This window comes from Acomys russatus, chromosome 4 (assembly GCF_903995435.1).
Source record: "Acomys russatus chromosome 4, mAcoRus1.1, whole genome shotgun sequence".
Classification (NCBI taxonomy): Eukaryota; Metazoa; Chordata; class Mammalia; order Rodentia; family Muridae; genus Acomys; species Acomys russatus.
This window is the reverse complement of record NC_067140.1, coordinates 18398499-18416763: the sequence shown is the minus strand read 5'-3', so window position 1 is coordinate 18416763 and position 18265 is coordinate 18398499. Positions and strand designations below refer to the sequence as shown.

At 48.1% G+C, this 18265-nt stretch overlaps 1 protein-coding gene across 1 annotated transcript in view; it reads left to right on the top strand.

Moving 5' to 3' along the window:
* Nucleotides 1-16899, top strand: part of LOC127187743 (zinc finger protein 64-like) — a 30717-nt gene extending 13818 nt beyond the window's left edge. The window contains exons 4-6 of the mRNA XM_051143867.1: nt 50-112; nt 4281-4532; nt 15614-16899. Coding sequence (XP_050999824.1) covers nt 50-112; nt 4281-4532; nt 15614-16890 — 1592 coding nt within the window. The 3' untranslated portion in view covers nt 16891-16899. The remainder of the gene's footprint in view (nt 1-49; nt 113-4280; nt 4533-15613) is intronic.
* Nucleotides 16900-18265: the final 1366 nt, after the last annotated feature.

The window sequence follows — 18265 nt, the reverse complement described above, 5'->3', positions numbered from 1 at the left end:
TCTGCCCCTCCGGTTCCCTCCGGACCTCATCTTCTCTTGGCCTTTTCAGGTTGCCAGTTCAAGACTGCCTACGGCATGAAGGACATGGAGCGACACCTGAAGATCCACACAGGTAAGTGACATGTCATTAGCTCGGACACCCAGAGATGTCAGACGCATGGCCAAGGCCCAAGCCTCGTGGAGGCCACAGGGACATGGGCACAAAGTAAATAAAGATACTATTTATACATGTGATTTTGGTAGAAACATCTAAAGCAATTAAAAACCCTGCAGTGGGGTAAGTAAGCCAGAGGGCCGGGAGCTGGTCGGCCATAATTCATTAGCCTGGTAGAGAGGGAGTGATTCAGATACACACATCACGTCAGTAAAGAGAAGGGCGGAGGGGGAATGCCGGCGACCTGTAGATACAGAGGCCAGCTTGCATGTTATTAATGGATTTCAGATGTTTTGTATAGAGAAAAGAATGGCTGCCAGGTGACTTTAGAGGAAGTCTGAGAGGTTCCTAGTCACCGTCAAAGGTGTGTAAAGTCGAGGGAGTGGCAAGTCCTCTCCTAGTTCATCTGCTGTGTAGCCTCAGCCGTTGGCAACTCAGATAGCTAACAGTTACCGGCTGTGACCCATGAGTGGCAGCGGGTTTGCCATTAAACCTCATACTGCCGAGACATGGTTTATTCTAATTACTCAAATGTTAACTTTCATAAGCAAGCAGGGACTCTCTTGTATGGGCTCCGTGGGTTAAGGTTCCGTCAAGTGAATGTTATCCGTGACAACTGGGAAAATTAGGTGAGAGTATAAAGGAAGACATATAAATTATTGTATTGATGTTCTGAGAAGATGTCCAACCAGTGCTGCGGAAAGAAAGAAGGAAGGAAGGAAGGAAGGAAGGAAGGGAAAAAAAGTGGGTTTGGTGGTTTTGGCTCACGACGTTAGGGTACAGTCCCTGGCAGCTGGGGCATGGCGGCTGGTCACATGGCAACCACAGTCAGAAAGCAGAGAGGTGAATGCTGGTGCTCAGCTCACTGGCTCCTTTTTGTTTAGCTCAAGACCCACAGTGGTGCTGTGCCGCTTCTCAGTTGAACTTCTCTGCACACACCCTCACAACAGGCTCATAGGCGTGTCCCCTAGGTCTCTCTAAGTTGACAGTGACGGTGAACCCTCGCATGGTGCAGCAACCTCAGTTCCATCCTGTTCATCTTCTGAACACTTTGCTGCGGGACTGTTGACCTGAGGGTGCCCTTACTGGCCTCTTTAAGGAGGATGGATAATAGTCCAGGAGTTGATGGCACTGAGGAACACGTGTGGCTCCAGCCTAGCAGAGCCACTGAAAACCAGCCGCTGCATGACTGACAGGAAGCGCGGCTGGTGCAAACTGGCTATTCAGTGGGCACAGGCAACAGCAGGCAGCTGATGGCCTGCAGTGGTGACCCATCCAGGACTTTGTAATTTGACTGCTAACAGTTTCAGTAAAGTGATTCTGCTTTTGCAATGCTGAGGGTCAAAGCCTGGACTGTGTGCCTGCAAGGCAAGCGCTCTATGCCTCAACAAAATTATCCCTTTAAGAAATTCTCAGGTGGTTTTCTTCTGTTTTGCTTTTTGGTTTGTTTATTTGTTTTTGAGACAGGATTTTTCAGTGTAGCCTTGGCTGTCCTAGAACTTACTCTGTAGACCAGACTGGCCTCGAACTCAAAGAGTTCTGCCACTGCTTCCCCAGTGCTGGAATTAAAGGCATGCACCTCCACTGCCCAGCCTCTGATTTTTTTTTTTTTCCTTAGTTTTTGAGACAGGGTTTCTCTGTTTAGTTTTGGCTGTCCTGGACTTACTTTGTAGAGCAGGCTGGCATTGAACTCACCTCATTCTGCCTGCCTCTGCTTCCCTGAGTGCTAAGATTAAAGGCGTGTACCACCATGCCGATACATTCTTAAATGCCAAACCTTACTCTGACATGATGGTGATCAGCTCTGGCAATGTGTTCGCACAAGGCCCTGTGCATACTTGACCTAAAGAGTATAAAGTAAAAATCTCACTGGAGAGGTGACCCACAACTGTTATCTAAACACTTAGGTGGCAGAGGCAGGAGGATCAGGAGTTCAAGGCCAACCCTGGTTACATAGTAAGTTCAAGACCAGCCTGAGTTTACATGAGACCCTACCTCAAAAGAGGAAAGGTAGGGTCTGCCTCTTGAAGTGCTGGGGCTAAAAGCGTGCGCCACTACACCCAGCTCCAGACATACAATGTCATCATCTCTTACTAAGCAGTTGTGGTATTCATCTTCCCATTCAATACAGTATGCCTTTATTACTTTTAAATTTTATTTTGTGCATGTGTATGTGCATGCACACCACTGTATCCTTGTGAAGGTCGGAGGTCAACTATCATAGCCTGTTCTCTCCTGCCACATGTGGTCCCAGGAATTGAACTCAGACTTGATGCCAGGCACCTATAACCCTTGGAGCCACCTCATCTTAACATTGCAGAGTCTGTGCTGTTGTGTCTCTCTCTGCTTCATTCTTTTTCATTGGTCAACTGGGGAACTGATTCAGTAATTTATGGCTGAATCCATAAAGCAAAATCGCTCAACCTTAGCCGTTTAATGATGTGGGAAAGACAGAGACAACTGTATGAGCAAAATGAAGTCGACAGGGAGTGGTGTCAAATCTGCTGGGAAAGCAGGAGAGTCTCGGATTCTAGTCCCAGCTTTGTAAAGTGTCTGAATAGATGGGAGGAGCTGGGGGCGTGGCTCTGGGGGCGTGGCTTGGGGCCACTGAGCAGCGTCAGATGGGAGGTGGGGGTGGTGCACACCCGCTGTCCTGGAGGTAGAAGTGGAACTGTCAGAAATTCAGGGTCATGTTTGGCTTCTTAGCAAATCAAAGCTAATGTGGGATGCATGAGACTCTGTTTCAAAAAAACAAAAAGGCACCAGCTGGCAAAGATTTTTTGTACTAACGAAAAGTAAGCCCATATACAAAAATTAGTTAAGTAAAAAGAGGTGGGTCTGTATCCCAGCTGTGGAACACTTCCCTAGCAGTCCCAAGACCCTACTTTACTCCCCAACAACACACACACTCACCCACGCATGCACGCACGCACGCACGCACAAACTCCATTGGGCTGGTGAGATGGTTCAGTGGTGCTTGCTGACAAGCCTGAAGACATGGGTTCACTTCCAAGCCCACATGGTAGAGGGAAGGAACCAACATCTGCAAGTTGCCCTCTGACCTCCACACATGCCCTGGCATGCACATGGCCAGACATGCGGGGACACACACGCACACACACACACACACACACACACACACACACACACACACACACACTTAATAAGTGGGGACAATAAAGGTCAAAGTGAGCTATTGCTCACCAATTGGCATGTGTCATCAGGGATTAGACTAAGCTGCTTTAACTGAGGAACCTAAACAGCACCTAGGCAAGATGGCCATGTGTCCCTCACATAACTGCCTGGAGGAAAGCAGGCCACTCTGGCCCAGGCTGTGAAAAGGGAATGGATAGAAGAGGTGGTTGTTTCATATTACATCAGTGTGTGTGTGTGTGTGTGTGTGTGTGTGTGTACACCTATAGTATAAAATAATATTTCAATATCAGAAAGGCTTAACAAAATATGCAATTAAAAAGGTATGTCAGGTATGGTGCTACACACCTTTAATCCCAGCACTTGGGAAGCAAGAGTTGGGTCTCTGAGTTCGAGGCCGGCCTGGTCTACATAGCAAGTTCCAGGACAGCCAGGCCTACATAGTGAGACCCTGTCTGGAAAGGAAAGAAATATGATAATCAAAATTCATAAGACGATAGAAATGGGGTAGTTAAGTGGACAGAACATTTATACCAGACCCTCTAAGGCTTGGGGAGCATTGAGTAAAGGGGACAGAAATAATGTCCAAGCCAGAAGTGAACAGAAAGGCTGCAACGTTCATTTTAAACCATGCCGTAGGGAGGCATGTATCTAATACCGCTCTCAGGAGTTGAGGCTCAGAAGTTCAAGGCCAGCCTGAGCTACAAGATCCCTGTCTGGAAACAACACAATATTGTATTTATTTTAGTTGCTGTATACTTTAAACTAAGAAGAAACTAGTATTCATTTTAGGAAACCGTTTGAAAATTCTAATAAGCAATGCAGCAGAGCCACCACCCCACCCCCACGCCTCTGAGGTTTCTAAACAAGCCCTGAGGCGTGCAGGTTGCTGCTCTCCTAAGGGGTTGAGAAGTTAAATGTTAACTCTTCAATCTTCCCTCTGCCCCGCTGCGTCATGTGTGTGCACCCAAAGGTGACAAACCCCACAAGTGTGAGGTATGCGGGAAGTGCTTCAGCCGGAAAGACAAGCTGAAGACGCACATGCGCTGCCACACGGGCGTCAAGCCCTACAAGTGCAAGACGTGCGACTACGCAGCAGCCGACAGCAGCAGCCTCAACAAACACCTGCGCATCCACTCGGACGAGCGGCCCTTCAAGTGCCAGATCTGCCCCTACGCCAGCCGCAACTCGAGCCAGCTCACCGTGCACCTGCGCTCGCACACAGGTAAGCGGAGCTGCGCCGCCTCTAATCCCTGAGCTGAGCGGGCACTGGCCAGCCCGAGGAGAAGGAGAGCAGCTGGGGGTGTGGCCTGGTGGGTAGAGCACTCAACCAGCATGCACAGGGCTTTACAGGCATGTAATCCCAACACTGGAGGAGTGTAGGCAAGAGACTCAGGAGTTTGGGTCATCCTCGGTCACATCTCTGGTTCAAGGCCAACCTGGACTGTAGGAACCCTGTTTCTAAAAACTAATTTTTTTTTTTTAATCTGTTGTTATTGTTATTTTTAATTCAGGGGCTGGCGATATGGCTTTACTGGTAGAATACTTAACCTAGCAAGTGTGAAACCCCAGGTTTGGTCCCCAGCAGCATATAAACCAGGGCCAGTGACAAGAATTTGTTACCTCAGCCCTCAAGAGATAGAGGCAGGAGGATCAGAAGTTCAAGGTCATCCTTGGCTGACTACAGAGCACAAGGCTAGCCTGGGCTACCTAAGACCCTGTCTCAAAGGAACAATTTTAAAGGGGCAGGGTGGTCGTTCGTCCTTTTGCTTGCCTTTCTCTTTGCATCTGGGTGAAAGAGCCTGTCCCAGTAACCCTGCAGCAGCTGTCAAGGTTGATCATTTTTCTGTGTGGTTTTATGTAACCGTGTAAGTGTGGGATTGAGGAAATATATTCCATGAAATAGATACAAACTGCATATTTAATAATCATTTTGAGTTGCAGTCAGTCAGGTCAGTAGTGTTTAAATGCTGCGCACTTAGAATAGTGTGCCTTTGATCACAAAGCAGCACACATCGAGGGCTGAGGAAGTGGCTCTTTGGTGACACGTGCCTGGCATGTGAGAGGCCCTGGGGTGTGTCCTCAGCGCTGCAGAACATCCACACACATAGCGATGCCAGCAGAGCCGGTGGCTCAAATTAGTAGTGTTTTTTTCGGCATGTGTATCAGCCAGCTAATGATACAGTGGTGCTTCCTAACAACCATGTCTCAACGCTGTATTACTGAAGATATCGCTCACGTGCTTCAGGTCAGCAGGAGTTGCTATCGGTGTTGGCTCAACTTTGCTGCACATATGAGAAGGCTGGGCGTCTGCCTACCTCTGCTGGGGAGCAGCTGAGTGTGGGTTTGTGAGCTGTGCGCTCAGGGGGCACTGCTCAGCTGGAGTGCACTCAGCTAGGGTGACCAGGCTGTGCTCCGTCTGTCTCTGATCCTCCTCTCATGCCTGTGGTTGGCCAAGGCTTGGCAGCATCATGATCACCACAGAGGAACCGGCAAGCAAGCCCAATGTGGAAGCTCACCGAAGCCTGTGATCGCGTGTGTCCACCAACAACATGTTGGCACCTAACGCAAGTCACAGGTTGGATCCGGTGTCAGGGATGGAATTGAGTGAGCTCATGGGACCGGCCACCACCAAGTTACATGGCAAAGGCTTGGGGCATCAGTTGGGTGAGGATTTGAACCCATCCATGCAAACGGTCACAGTCCACCTTTTCCCCCACTAGCAGGCTCATCTCTCTGACATTTACACCATCTCCAGGACCCCCATAAATCTCAGCCAGCCATATGATCAGGCCAAGAGATGGAGGTTGAGTGAGCCCCCGCAGGTCAAGTAAAGCTAAGAAACCTGGTTCTGGCATGCCGTGACACAGTGGAGCCCCAACACTGGTAGTGATCCTGTTCTTGGGCCTGTGACTGATTCTAAGCACGTCGGAAATCTCTCTTGGCATATCCCCCCCAGGTCCTTTTGTTCAGGGAACAAGGGACACTCTTGGTTCTGGGGGGTAGCCTAGCGCTGGCTCATAACACCTCCACTTGGGACGTCCTTTCTGGTTACACTCCTCAACCACTTCTAAAAAGTCTTGGGAGGCATTATCTCCTGCCTGCTTGCTGCCTGCAGAAGGGGGCGCATGTGCATGCACCTGCACGCAAAGGCCAGAAGAATCTTTTCTGTTTCGTTTCAGTGTAGACTGCTATGCCATTTGCTACTAAAGCTGTCTTTAAGCTTTTGAGTTCTCTGCGCTGAGAATGGTGGCATAGGCCTTGAATCCCAGCACTCAGGAGGCAGAGGCAGGTGGATCTCTGAGTTCAAGGCGAGCCTGGGCTACATCGAAAAACTCTGTCTCAAAGTTAAATTAAAAAAAAAGACAAAAAAAACTTTAAGTTTCCTGTATGCGTAAATCAAACAAATTTAAAATTAGTTTGGGGTGAGGGGGCATCCTGCCTCTTCCTAGACTCGGTTGTGGGAGTTTCTTCCTCTGACATGGGGGGGGGGGCGGCAGTGGAGCGTCTCCTGGCACCAGCTTAATTGCTCTGGCAGTTTGGACAGCACCTGACATTAGGATTCCCCTTTTCTCATTTGGTCTTCATTCAGAGGTCATTTTCCTTGGCCCCTATGTTTTTGTCTTACTTTAAAGAGCTAGTTGGAGGAGCCAAAGAGATGGCTCAGTCGTTAAGGGCGCTGACTTCTCTTCAGAGGACCAAAGTCCAGCACCACTTCAGGCAGCTTACAACCAGCGCCTATAACTCCGGCTTCAGGGGATGTGCAGCCCTCATCTGGACCCCATGGCTGTAGCCGGCTTTTGGCTACTTTATTGGGTTCTTTTTCCCACCTCCCTAGACAGCCCCTATCCCTCCAGCTGTGCCCTCCCCACCCGACAGATACTAGGTAGGAGGATAGAGGGGAGAGGGGTGTCAGTCTCATTAGACTGTTTCCTGATGATTAGGGGCATCTAGTTTCTTGGGGGAGTTTGATCTACATCATTGTCAGGATCTCCAACCAGCAGCAGGAGCCAACAGGGGTGGCGGCAGCGCCACAGGCACATGCACATAAGTGTTGGGCCGGAGAGATGGCTCAGAGGTTAAGAGCACTGTCTGCTCTTCCAGAGGTCCTGAGTTCAATTCCAGGCAGCCACATGGTGACTTATAGTCATCTGTAATGTGATCTAATGCCCTCTTCTGGAGTGCTGGTGTATATGCAAATAGGGCATCATATATTATAAATAAATAAATAATTTTTTTTAAAACCTTGCATGTTTTGTTTTGTTTGGAAGCAAGGTCTCTCCATGTAGACCCGCCTGCCTTCCCATCCCATGTGCGGGGATTGAAGGTACGTGCCGCTGTGCCTGACTAAAGTAAACTTTTCAAAAAGCTGCTAGTATGCTAGTAGGAAATGACTCTCCCGGATGCTGTCTGGAAACAACAGATTCTGCCTAGATAACTGCTTGGGGAAGACTGGCTCCTTCGTGAACTTTTCTTCTGATACCAGTCATGAGCACTGGCCACGCCCAAGCTGCCTGGGTGTATTTACTGATATGCAGAATTAAAGGGGGTTTGATTTAATTTAGTGTTTCGTTTGGGGGGGGGGCTTTTTTCTTTTTCTTTCTTTTTTGGTGTTTTGTTTGTTTTTTGTTTTGTTTTGTTTTTGTTTTGAGACAGAGTTTCTCTCTGCAGCCCTGGCTGTCCTGGAACTCACTCTGTAGACCAAGCTGTCCTTTAACTCACAGAGACCAGCCTGCCTCTGCCTCCCAAGTGCTGGGATTTCAGGACACCATGCCCAGTAGGCTGAATTAAGTTTAACTGAGAGATGTTTGCAGTTAAGTGTGAATTACCATTTTTACAGCTTGATTCCCAAACCCATGCTGAAGATGTTGGCCCTCTGCTTTGACAGTCTCTCTTTTCCAGGTACCTAATAACCTCCCCTCCCCAAAACCTGTCTTAATGCAGCAGCTTCCTCCAGTCACGTGCTGAGGTCCCGTAGGTAACTCTCTACCCACAGCGGGGCTCTAACTGAGAAGCTTCTGGCTGTGACTGGAAGTCCCTGTCCCCTGGGCTGGAGTAATCTACCTGTGCCCCACATATCTGTCCTCATTCTTCTGGGAGCAGTAGGCTAGCCAGGTGCAACCTTCTCATGAGGTGTAAGCGACACAGAGCCATTTCAAAGCTCCTGTTGGGACTGGTTTCCCATCATCCCAGCACTCCAGGGCAGAGCAGGAAGACCAGCAGTTCAGGGTCATCATCCGCTATGGAAACCGTTTGAGGCCATCCTGGACTACATGAGACCCTGTCTCGACAACCCGCTACCAACCAACTAAACAAACGAAAGACAACAACAAATTGACCTTTGTGTCACATCGACTTGATCCTGCTAAACAGTATAAGCCAAATCTATTGACCTTTGAGTCCAATGTGGGACACACACACACACACACACACACACACACACACACACCCCGCCCTTGTTGAAAGCCTGTGTGATTATATAGGAGTCATAGGCTACTGGGAAGAGCTAAGGAGATGGCTCAGTAGATAAAGTACTTGCTGTGCTGTGGACATAACACCAGGTAGGCAAGGATAGTGCCTTGCCTAAAAGACCCCTGGAGCAAGCCGACTAGCCAGACTAACCAAATAGATAAGCTGGGAGTTCAGCAAGAGACCCTGCCTCAGTAACTAAAGTGTAGAACAATGGAGGAAGAAAGACATCAGCCTCTGGCTTCCACATGCACTCTCACACACATGAACACATACAAGAAAAATAAAATAAAATATACGCAATAAATAAGGCGAAAATGGAGAGATGAGAGCCAGCCATGGCTACCTAGCAGTGTGTAATCTCACACAACACCATCAAAGGCCCGTTTTGGCTTGCGTTGTTAAACTCAGTCCTATTGGTGGCATCCTTAGGTTCCTGTAGAAAGGTGTCTCCTAACGGTTTAAACGTGCGCCAGCTATGTGCCGCCCCCGTGGAATGTTTCATTTTGTTTTCATTCTGCTTGTGACATGTGTACAACTTTGTCCCCGACCCGCGGGTTCAGTTATTCGTAGAGTGGCGAGGAGGGTCGCGACCTGTGAATAAAGAATGGACGAAAGAAAGGCACGAGCCCAGGAAAACTTTGTTTATCGAGGGCCGTTTATTGTAAGGGGGTATTCAAATTTATAGTAAGCTTCTGAAAGGGCGGGGGGTGGGAAGGAACGCAGTGGAAAGTTACAAAATCTTCTGGGCCAGGCCCAAGGACAGCAGGTGTGGAGTGGGGCGACTATACAGAAGTCTTGATACACCGAATGTTCTCTTTCTCAAGGTCAGGCTGGATCTTTGTGGTTGCCAGGCAGAATAATTATCTCAAATATGCAGACAGCTGTGGCTTTCAGCCAGCAGGGCCTCTCAGCCATTGGAGCAGGTCAGGCAAGGTCCTATGGCTCCTGACACAACTTAAGCTAAGACTACTCGCCCGTCTGATGCTTCATGCCGCCGCTCATCCCCCTGCCCCCCTGCCCACCCCCCCTTTGGTTTTTTTCCTTAACTGAAAGTTAAGGAACCAGCATATACCTGTTGCTCATTCACTCGGCAACATTCCTTAAACTCTGCTCTGGGTTGCTAGGGGCGGAGGATACAGTCAATTGGCTACTGAAGAGCTTACAATAGGCCTTTTGACCAGTATACTTCATTTAAGAAATACACTTAGAGCCAGGCGCTCGGGGAGTGGCAAAAACCTGTAATCCAGTACTTGGGAGGCAGAGGCAGGGAGATCTCTGAGTCTGAGGCCAGCCTGGTCTACAGAGCTAGTTTCAGGACAGCCAGGGCTACACAGAGAAACTGTGACTCAAAAAAGACCAACAGAAAGGAAGAATAGCAAAAACAGTACATTTAGGGGAAGCGAGAGGGCTCGGTGGGTGGAAGTGCTTGCTGCCCGATGCCCTCAGTCCTCAGGACCCACGTGAGGGAAGGAGAGACTGACTCTCACAGGTTGTCCTCTGAGCTCCACACACTAAGTCAGTTAAGCAATTGATATATTTTAAGCACCCAGATGTAATAAAAAATAAAGGGGGGAGCTGTTAAGAGGTTAAGAGCGCTGGCTGCCCTTGAAGAAGCCCTGGTGTTTAATCCCCAGCGTGCATATGATACCTGACCCCGTGTAGCTCCTCCAGGCCTGGGATGGTGTGGCCACTACACACATGTGGTGCGCAGACATACACGCAGGCAAAACACCTGTACACACAAAATAATCAGGTAGAGTAATTAAAAAAAAAAGAAAAGAAAAGAAATATCTGTGATTTTAAAAAAAAAAAAAGGAGAGGCAGGACACTGGTGTATGCCTATAGTCACAGCTGGGGGAGTGAAAACAGGAGTTTAAGTTCGCCTTCGACTACATGTGGAGTTGGAGGCTAGCCTGGGCTACAAGAGACCCTGTCTCAAAAAACTCAGTCTCTAGAAAAATGATATATCTACAGCATAGCTGTGAGATTTGGTTATCTTTTTATCCTCCTGGATTTTGTCACTAATGGAACTGACTAAAAAGAAGAAGAGAAAAAAAAAGGAAATGTCTGTCATTGAGCAAATGCTATGAATTTGCTGCCCAGGGAACTTACAGGATCTCAAAGCAATAATTGCAGCTGGGTGAAAATACATTTTATGAAAACATGTCTAGAAGGTATGGTAGTTCTGTGACCCGCCGCTAGGGGGCCTATTGAACGTGCTACGGACCGTGTAGCTCTCTATGATTCTTTCAGTGATTTCAATAGCTGGCTAGGTGTAATTGGTTCCCTCTGCATTCCCATTGTTTTTATTTGAGTTTGTTTGTACTTTTTTTTTTAGCTTCGTATAGAAGGGTTCTGTGAGCTTTGCCAAATTTCTGTAAGGGAGTGACAGTGTATGACGTCAGGGGGAAAACTAATGTTTACTGAAAACATCAGTTAAGGGTCGGGGAGACGGTGCAGTCCATGCTTGCTACTCAAGCACAAGGACCTGAGTTCAAGTCCCAGAACTCACATAAAGAGCTGGGAATACAGACAGACGTTTGTAATCCTGGCTGTGCGGGCAGAGTCACAAAGATCCCAAAGGCTCACTGTTGGCCAGCCGAGCCGACTTGCTGGGCCCTGGACCAATGAGAGGCCCAGCCTCAAAAAAACACCAAGTAGAGCCTGCTTGTGGTGGTTCACGCCTTTCATCCCAGCACGTGGGAGGCAGAGGAAGGTAGATCTCCAAGTTCAAGGCTGGCCTGGTCTGTAGAGCTAGTTCCAGAACAGCTAGGTCTACACAGAAAAACCATACCTCTAAAAGAAACACACACACACACACACACACACACACACACACACACGGTTTGGCAGCTCCTGAGGTACCATGGCAGGCCTCTGGTCTCCACATATACCTGTACAGACCACATTTTTATGAATTAAAAGGCTACTTAGAAAATACATTGGGCTATAAGGGACGATAGCCATGGACACAACAATTCGTCTACTCATTGTTGTTTTCATGTTCCCTTTGTTGCTGTGTTAACATTGTGACATAAGGCAGTTTGAGAGAGACATAAGGCTTAGGGGTCCCAGGTCACCAAGGAAAGTCAGGGCAAGAACTGAAGCAGAAACCACAGGATGCTGCTGACTGCTCCATCTCCGGCTTGTTCTCAGCTGGCTTTCTTTCTTTCTTTCTTTCTTTTTTCTTTTTTTTTTTTTTTTTTTTTAATATTTTCTGGTTTTTACATAAACATTTATATTATTACACGTGTACAGTAGACTACCTATAACAAGAAGAACCATGACACAATCAAGAATTATATAAATGTTACATTCTTAGTGTTTTAGCTATTTGTATTTGGCAGCCTTGAAGAAAACATCTTTCCTATCTTGGTGCGGCTGAAATTCTGAATGTAAATCAATCTCTATCACATCTTGTCATTATCAACTTAGAACACCTATCTAGACCTAAAAACATCTTAAGCCCTAAACAACTAAGTTTAATTGTAGAACTAAACTATCTGGTCTTCAACCCCATCAGAGACTTGAGAAGGAATAAAATTGATTATCTGAGTATACCAGGAGTGCAGCTTAGTCGCTTTCCAAATGAAAAGATGACAGAGACAATTTGCTACCTGAACAGTCACCCAAAACTCTCTATAACGTTGGAGCATCATCTTCAGCCTTCTGGCCCAATATATCTGACAGACATATTTGTGAGGCAGGAACTATTAAGTTTGGCCATCGACTCTACCTGTATCCAAACTTGCCCTTTTTTAGGCAGAATTCTGTCTGTGGTAAAAATGGGGACATTTTGCCCAGTGGCTTGTTTGCCACATTTGAATCCATCTCCATAAGGAGGTTCTTTGATGCTCATCTTTCTCTCTAAGGTAGGCTGGGTATTGCCAGGAGTTAACCTGTCTCATTGTCAGTGAATCTTTAAAATAATTAAAAAAAAAAAAAAACATTTTAAATGCCATATTCTGTATGTCTTTGAGGTTTTTTAAGACCTTACCTAACTATTTTACCTTATCTTTCTATAGAATTATACCTATCTGTTGCACCTAAGATGTATATTCTTGTGATAAAAATAGACTAGCAGTTGATATGGCCATGATTTGATAAACTAACAATTAACATATATTTTATTTATCCTATACAGCCTGCAATAGCGCTTCCAAAGTATTGGAAGTAAACCTTGTATTATAATTGAGTTATATGGGTACAATGCCTCATATTAGAGTAGAAATAGATATACTGTGTGTGAACACTAATCTTACATTTGAATTCCATACCATTGTATCTAAATCAGCTGGCTTTCTTACATAGCTCAGGATCCCCTGCCTGGGCATAGTGATGCCAGGAGAGGGCTGGGCCCTCCCTCATCAGTCCTTAGTCAAGACAATTCCTCACAGGCATGGCCACAGGCCAATCTGATGGAGGCAGTCCTCCAGGTGAGGGTCCCAGGTGGCTCTAGGGTATGTCAAGTTGACAATAGAGAGTTCACCAGGAAAAAATGCCATGTAGAAGTAGGCAGGTCTAAATAGCTGTGCTGTCCTGACATGAGGGTGGGGTGGGGGCCTAGGTTCAGTCTTCAGCTCAGGAGGAAATGGCCCTGACCCCAATACACTTTATGTATGAAACCACCAGCAGCCAAGGTTTGGGCCACAGGCTGGATCTTTCCGCTTTGGCCTCAGGAGTTCCTGTGTCAGTGGCAATCAACTACGGGGAAGAATTGATTACTTCCAGGATCTTGGTTTTCTGGAACTGAGTTAAATTGACCCCTGCAGCCTCTGGTTGGCTGCATTAGGCAGGTCGGGGTGATGTTGGCCTTCTACCAAAGTGAAGCGTGACCACGGTCTGAGAGAGACGCCTGAGAGAGCGAGTGTGGGTTACATGGACAACTCATTGCCTGGCTTGAGTCACCGTGGCTTGGAACCAAGCCCCGCTATGTGCTGCTCAGTGGCCGGGCCAGGGTTCTGTCATCTCGGGACCCCACTCATTTGTAGAATAGCACTCAGCACTGTATTGGTAATAACTCCTATGTTGTAGGGGTGTTGCCAGCAGTGACAAGACCACACCCTGTAGTGTGCTTGGCACCGCTCATAAGACCCAGAACCAGCCTAAGACTGTGGGGCCGCTTTAACTCACATGCTTAAGTAATCACAAAGTGCTGAGGGAATGCCTCAGCTGATAAGAGCTCTGCTCCTAGATTCTACATAAAACTGTTAGCCAAGGTGCATCGCCGTGATCCCATCGTGGTCCCAAGCACTAGAGAGGCAGAGACAGGCTCAGAGCCCTGGGGCTCAAAGGCTAATGTCACAAAGGAGGTGGACAGCATTCCTGAGGCTTACCTCTGAGGTTTTCCTTAAACATACACACAGATTCATGACAGACAGACAGACAGACAGACAGACACACACACACACACACACACACACACACACACACACGCATTCACTGCATATACATAGAAGTGCACATGAAAATACACTGAGCTGGAAAGCAAGCCCTTTGCTTGATGATCACTGCCTCTACTAGCTTGGACCTGGCATCCATTGAGTGAATAAATTTAGGATATCACATCCACTCGGATGTTTGCAATTTTACCTTCCCCATTAATCTTTCAGCAAGTACAACTTTAAAAAAAATAAAAAGCAACTGGATTCTATAACTTCTTCCCAAGTAGAGAACACAACTGGCAAAAACTATCATTGGGTGTAGTCATCATGTGGCGTGGGGGGTGGGGTGGGGGGGGACTTCATGAATGCAGCCTGGCACTGATCTGTTGGAAGTGCATTAGGCCTATGTTGGACACTCAGTTCAGTCAAAATTCAGAAAGATGCAAAGCTGCCCAATTGTCAGCCTCTAACAAGCAACTGTCTTTTTTTTTTTTTTTTTTTTTTTAATTATGTATGCAGTGCTCTGGCTGCACATACACCTGCATACCAGAAGAGGGCATCAGATCACATGTAGATGGCTGTGAGCCAACTTGTGGTTGCTGGGAATTGAACTCAGGACCTCCGGAGGAACAGTCAGTGCCCTTAACCTCTGAACCATCTATCTTTCCAGCCCGAAACTGGCTTTCTTAACTAGACTATGAGAAGGGGCTGGAGAGATGACTCCGCAATTAAGAGCACTGGCTGCTCTTCTAGAGGACCTGGGTTTGATTCCCAGCACCCACACCAGGCAGCTCACAGGAGACCCAGCGCTCTCTTCTGGCCCCATTGACACCTGCATCATCATACACATAACCACACACGTATGTAAAGTTAGAAATGAACTCATTAAAAAAAAAATTACAAGGAAGCTAGCCATGGTGGTGCACGCCTTTAAATCCTAGCAGCAGAGGGGAGATCTCTGTGAATTAGGAGCCAGCCTGGTCTACATGGTGAGTTCCAGGACAGCAGTGACTACATAGACCCTGTCTCAAAAAAAAATTTAAAAAAAAAAATATATATATATATATATATATATATATATGTAGAGAGAGAGAGAGAGAGAGAGAGAGAGAAGTAGATTTAGATTTCCACATCCTATCCAGGACATTTAAATTTAAAAGGCCCTTTTCAAAATCCACCGCCGCCCTCCCCCCTTTTTTTTCTTCCCTTTGGGTTCCTAGGTGTGGTGGCGGCAGGGGGGGCAAAAGGGGGGTTGCTGGCACTCTCCGCGATGGCTCAGGTTTGGGGACCAAAGAGAATCCCAAGGGCTGCTGGGAGCCGCGGTGAGGAAGGGTCCACCCTCCTGCCTTTGATATAAGCCATTTTCTGGTGTGCGCGTGGGGGGAGGGGGTGGAATCCTCCGTAGTTGTTAACCTGCCTGTTCTTATGGAAACTCACCTTGTGTTGACAGGGGACGCCCCCTTCCAGTGCTGGCTCTGTAGTGCCAAGTTCAAAATCAGCTCGGACTTGAAAAGGCACATGCGTGTGCACTCGGGGGAGAAGCCTTTCAAGTGCGAGTTCTGCAATGTCCGCTGTACCATGAAGGGGAACCTCAAGTCTCACATCCGCATCAAGCACAGCGGGAATAACTTCAAGTGTCCGCATTGCGACTTCCTCGGTGACAGCAAATCCACACTGCGGAAGCACAGCCGCCTGCACCAGTCGGAGCACCCGGAGAAGTGCCGGGAGTGCAGCTACTCCTGTTCCAGCAAGGCGGCGCTACGGGTGCACGAGCGCATCCACTGCACCGAGCGCCCGTTCAAGTGCCGCTACTGCAGCTTCGATACCAAGCAACCCAGCAACCTGAGCAAGCACATGAAGAAGTTCCACGCGGACATGCTCAAGTGTGAGGTCCCGGAGAGGAAGGACACGGGCAGGCAGAGCAGCCGCCAGGTGACCAGGCTGGATGCCAAGAAGACGTTCCACTGCGACATCTGTGATGCCTCGTTCATGCGCGAGGACTCGCTCCGCAGCCACAAGAGGCAGCACAGTGAGTTCCACAACAGTAAGAACTCTGACGTAACTGTAGTGCAGCTTCATCTTGACACCGGTAAGCCGCCGGCTGAGCCCCTCACCGTGGAGCATCTCCAGGTCCCCCTCCAGTCCAGCCAGGTGTCCCAGTTCAGTGAGGGGAGGGTCAAGATCATCGTGGGGCATCAGGTGCCTCAGACCAACACTATCGTCCAAGCGGCTGCAGCTGCCGTCAACATTGTACCCCCCGCCCTCGTAGCCCAGACCCCAGAGGAGATCCCAGGAAACGGCCGGCTGCAGATCCTTCGCCAGGTCAGTCTGATCGCCCCTCCTCAGTCCTCCGAGTGTCCCGGCGAAGCAGGTGGCCTGAGTCAACCAACGGTCCTGCTGACCACCCATGACCAGACAGTGGAGGCTACCCTGCAGCAGACACTGATACCTACCACCCTAGCCGGCGCCCAGGATGGCGCAGGAAACCAGACGTTCATTGCGAGTTCTGGGATCACGTGCTCAGACTTCGAAGGCCTTAACGCTCTGATTCACGAGGGAACTGCAGAAGTGACTGTGGTGAGCGATGTGGGCCAGAGCATCGCAGTGGCCACCACGGCACCATCCATATTCTCTTCCCAGCAGGACCTGCCCAAGCAGACTTACTCTATCATCCACGGGGCTGCACACCCAGCCCTTCTCTGTCCGGCTGACTCCATACCAGATTAGGGTGGCGGGGAGGGGCGGTAGCCAAGAGAAACTACAGGAAGAGTGCTGTCAGAGGCCTCTGGACCCTGGTAATAAATTGTATTTTATACAGTTTATGTAATTTTTTAAAAACAGGGTAACAAGGTGGAGACCATCCTCCTTCAAGCTGTTACTCTGTCTTAATGGTTGCCAACGCGGATCCCAGGGAGGATCGGGAGTTCACTGCATCGGGGACGTGAACATATTCGTTTATTTCCAGTTTGATTTTTTCATGTTTCGGATTTGATTTTCCAACTGGAATAAAGGTGTTTGGGTTTGGGTTTTCCATCGTATTCAGTTTGTATAGTATAGTTTGTGTATACTTAACTTCTCTGGCGCCCCTTTCCAGATTTACAGAGAGAGAGGGGGGGAGAGAGGAGAGACTGTGTGTGGTGTGTGTGTGTGTAGGGGAGTCTATGATGGCTTGTTTCTTTGTTATGTTATGTTTTTTAAGGCAGGGTTTCTCTGTGTAGCCTTGGCTATCCTGAAAGTCACTCTGTAAACCAGCTGGCCTTGAACTCAAAAGATCCACCTGCCTCTGCCTCCTGAGTGTGCCACCATGCCAACAGATGTGTTTGGTTGGTTGGTTTTTGAGACAGGATTTCTCTGTGTAGACCTGGCTGTCCTAGAATAGCTTTGTAGACCAGGCTGACCTCAAGCTCAGAAAGATCCACCTGCCTCTTCCTGCCTCCCTGAGTGCTGGGATTATATGCATGTGCAACTGCGCCTGGCGACAGACCTTTCTTTCTTTCTTTCTTTCTTTCTTTCTTTCTTTCTTTCTTTCTTTCTAACACTTTCTCTATGGTGTTTTGCCTCTGAGGATGCCAGATCCTCTGGAACTGTAGTTATAGACAGTTGTGAGCTGCCTTATGGGTGCTGGGAATTGAACCCAGGTCCTTTGGAAGATCAGACAGTGCTCTTGAGCACTGAGTCATCTCTCCAGCCCCAACAGACCGTTTTCTAATGAGTGTTGGAGATGAAGATCCAAACCAAACACCTGGTTAAAATGGACTAAATAGTGATGCTTTGTTATGGTTCAGGATGTAATTAGAGAGGGGAAAAGGCTGTGAAGCTTAATTTATTTTATTTTTAAGGTGTGTGTGTGTGTGTGTTTGTGTGTGTGTGTGTGTGTGTGTGTGTCAGTGCAAGTACCCATAGAGGCCAGAGAGGGTGTCAGATTGTCCCAGAGCTGGGGTTACCATTGGTTATGAGCTGGCTTGTGTGCTGGGAAGCAAACCTGGGTTCTCTGCAAGAGCAGTACAGGCCCTGTTAACTGATGTGAATTGTTATGTACTTGAATTGGCCAGTACTTGAAACAGCAGAGGCTTGGCCTCAAAAAACTCCCTCCTTCCCAGAT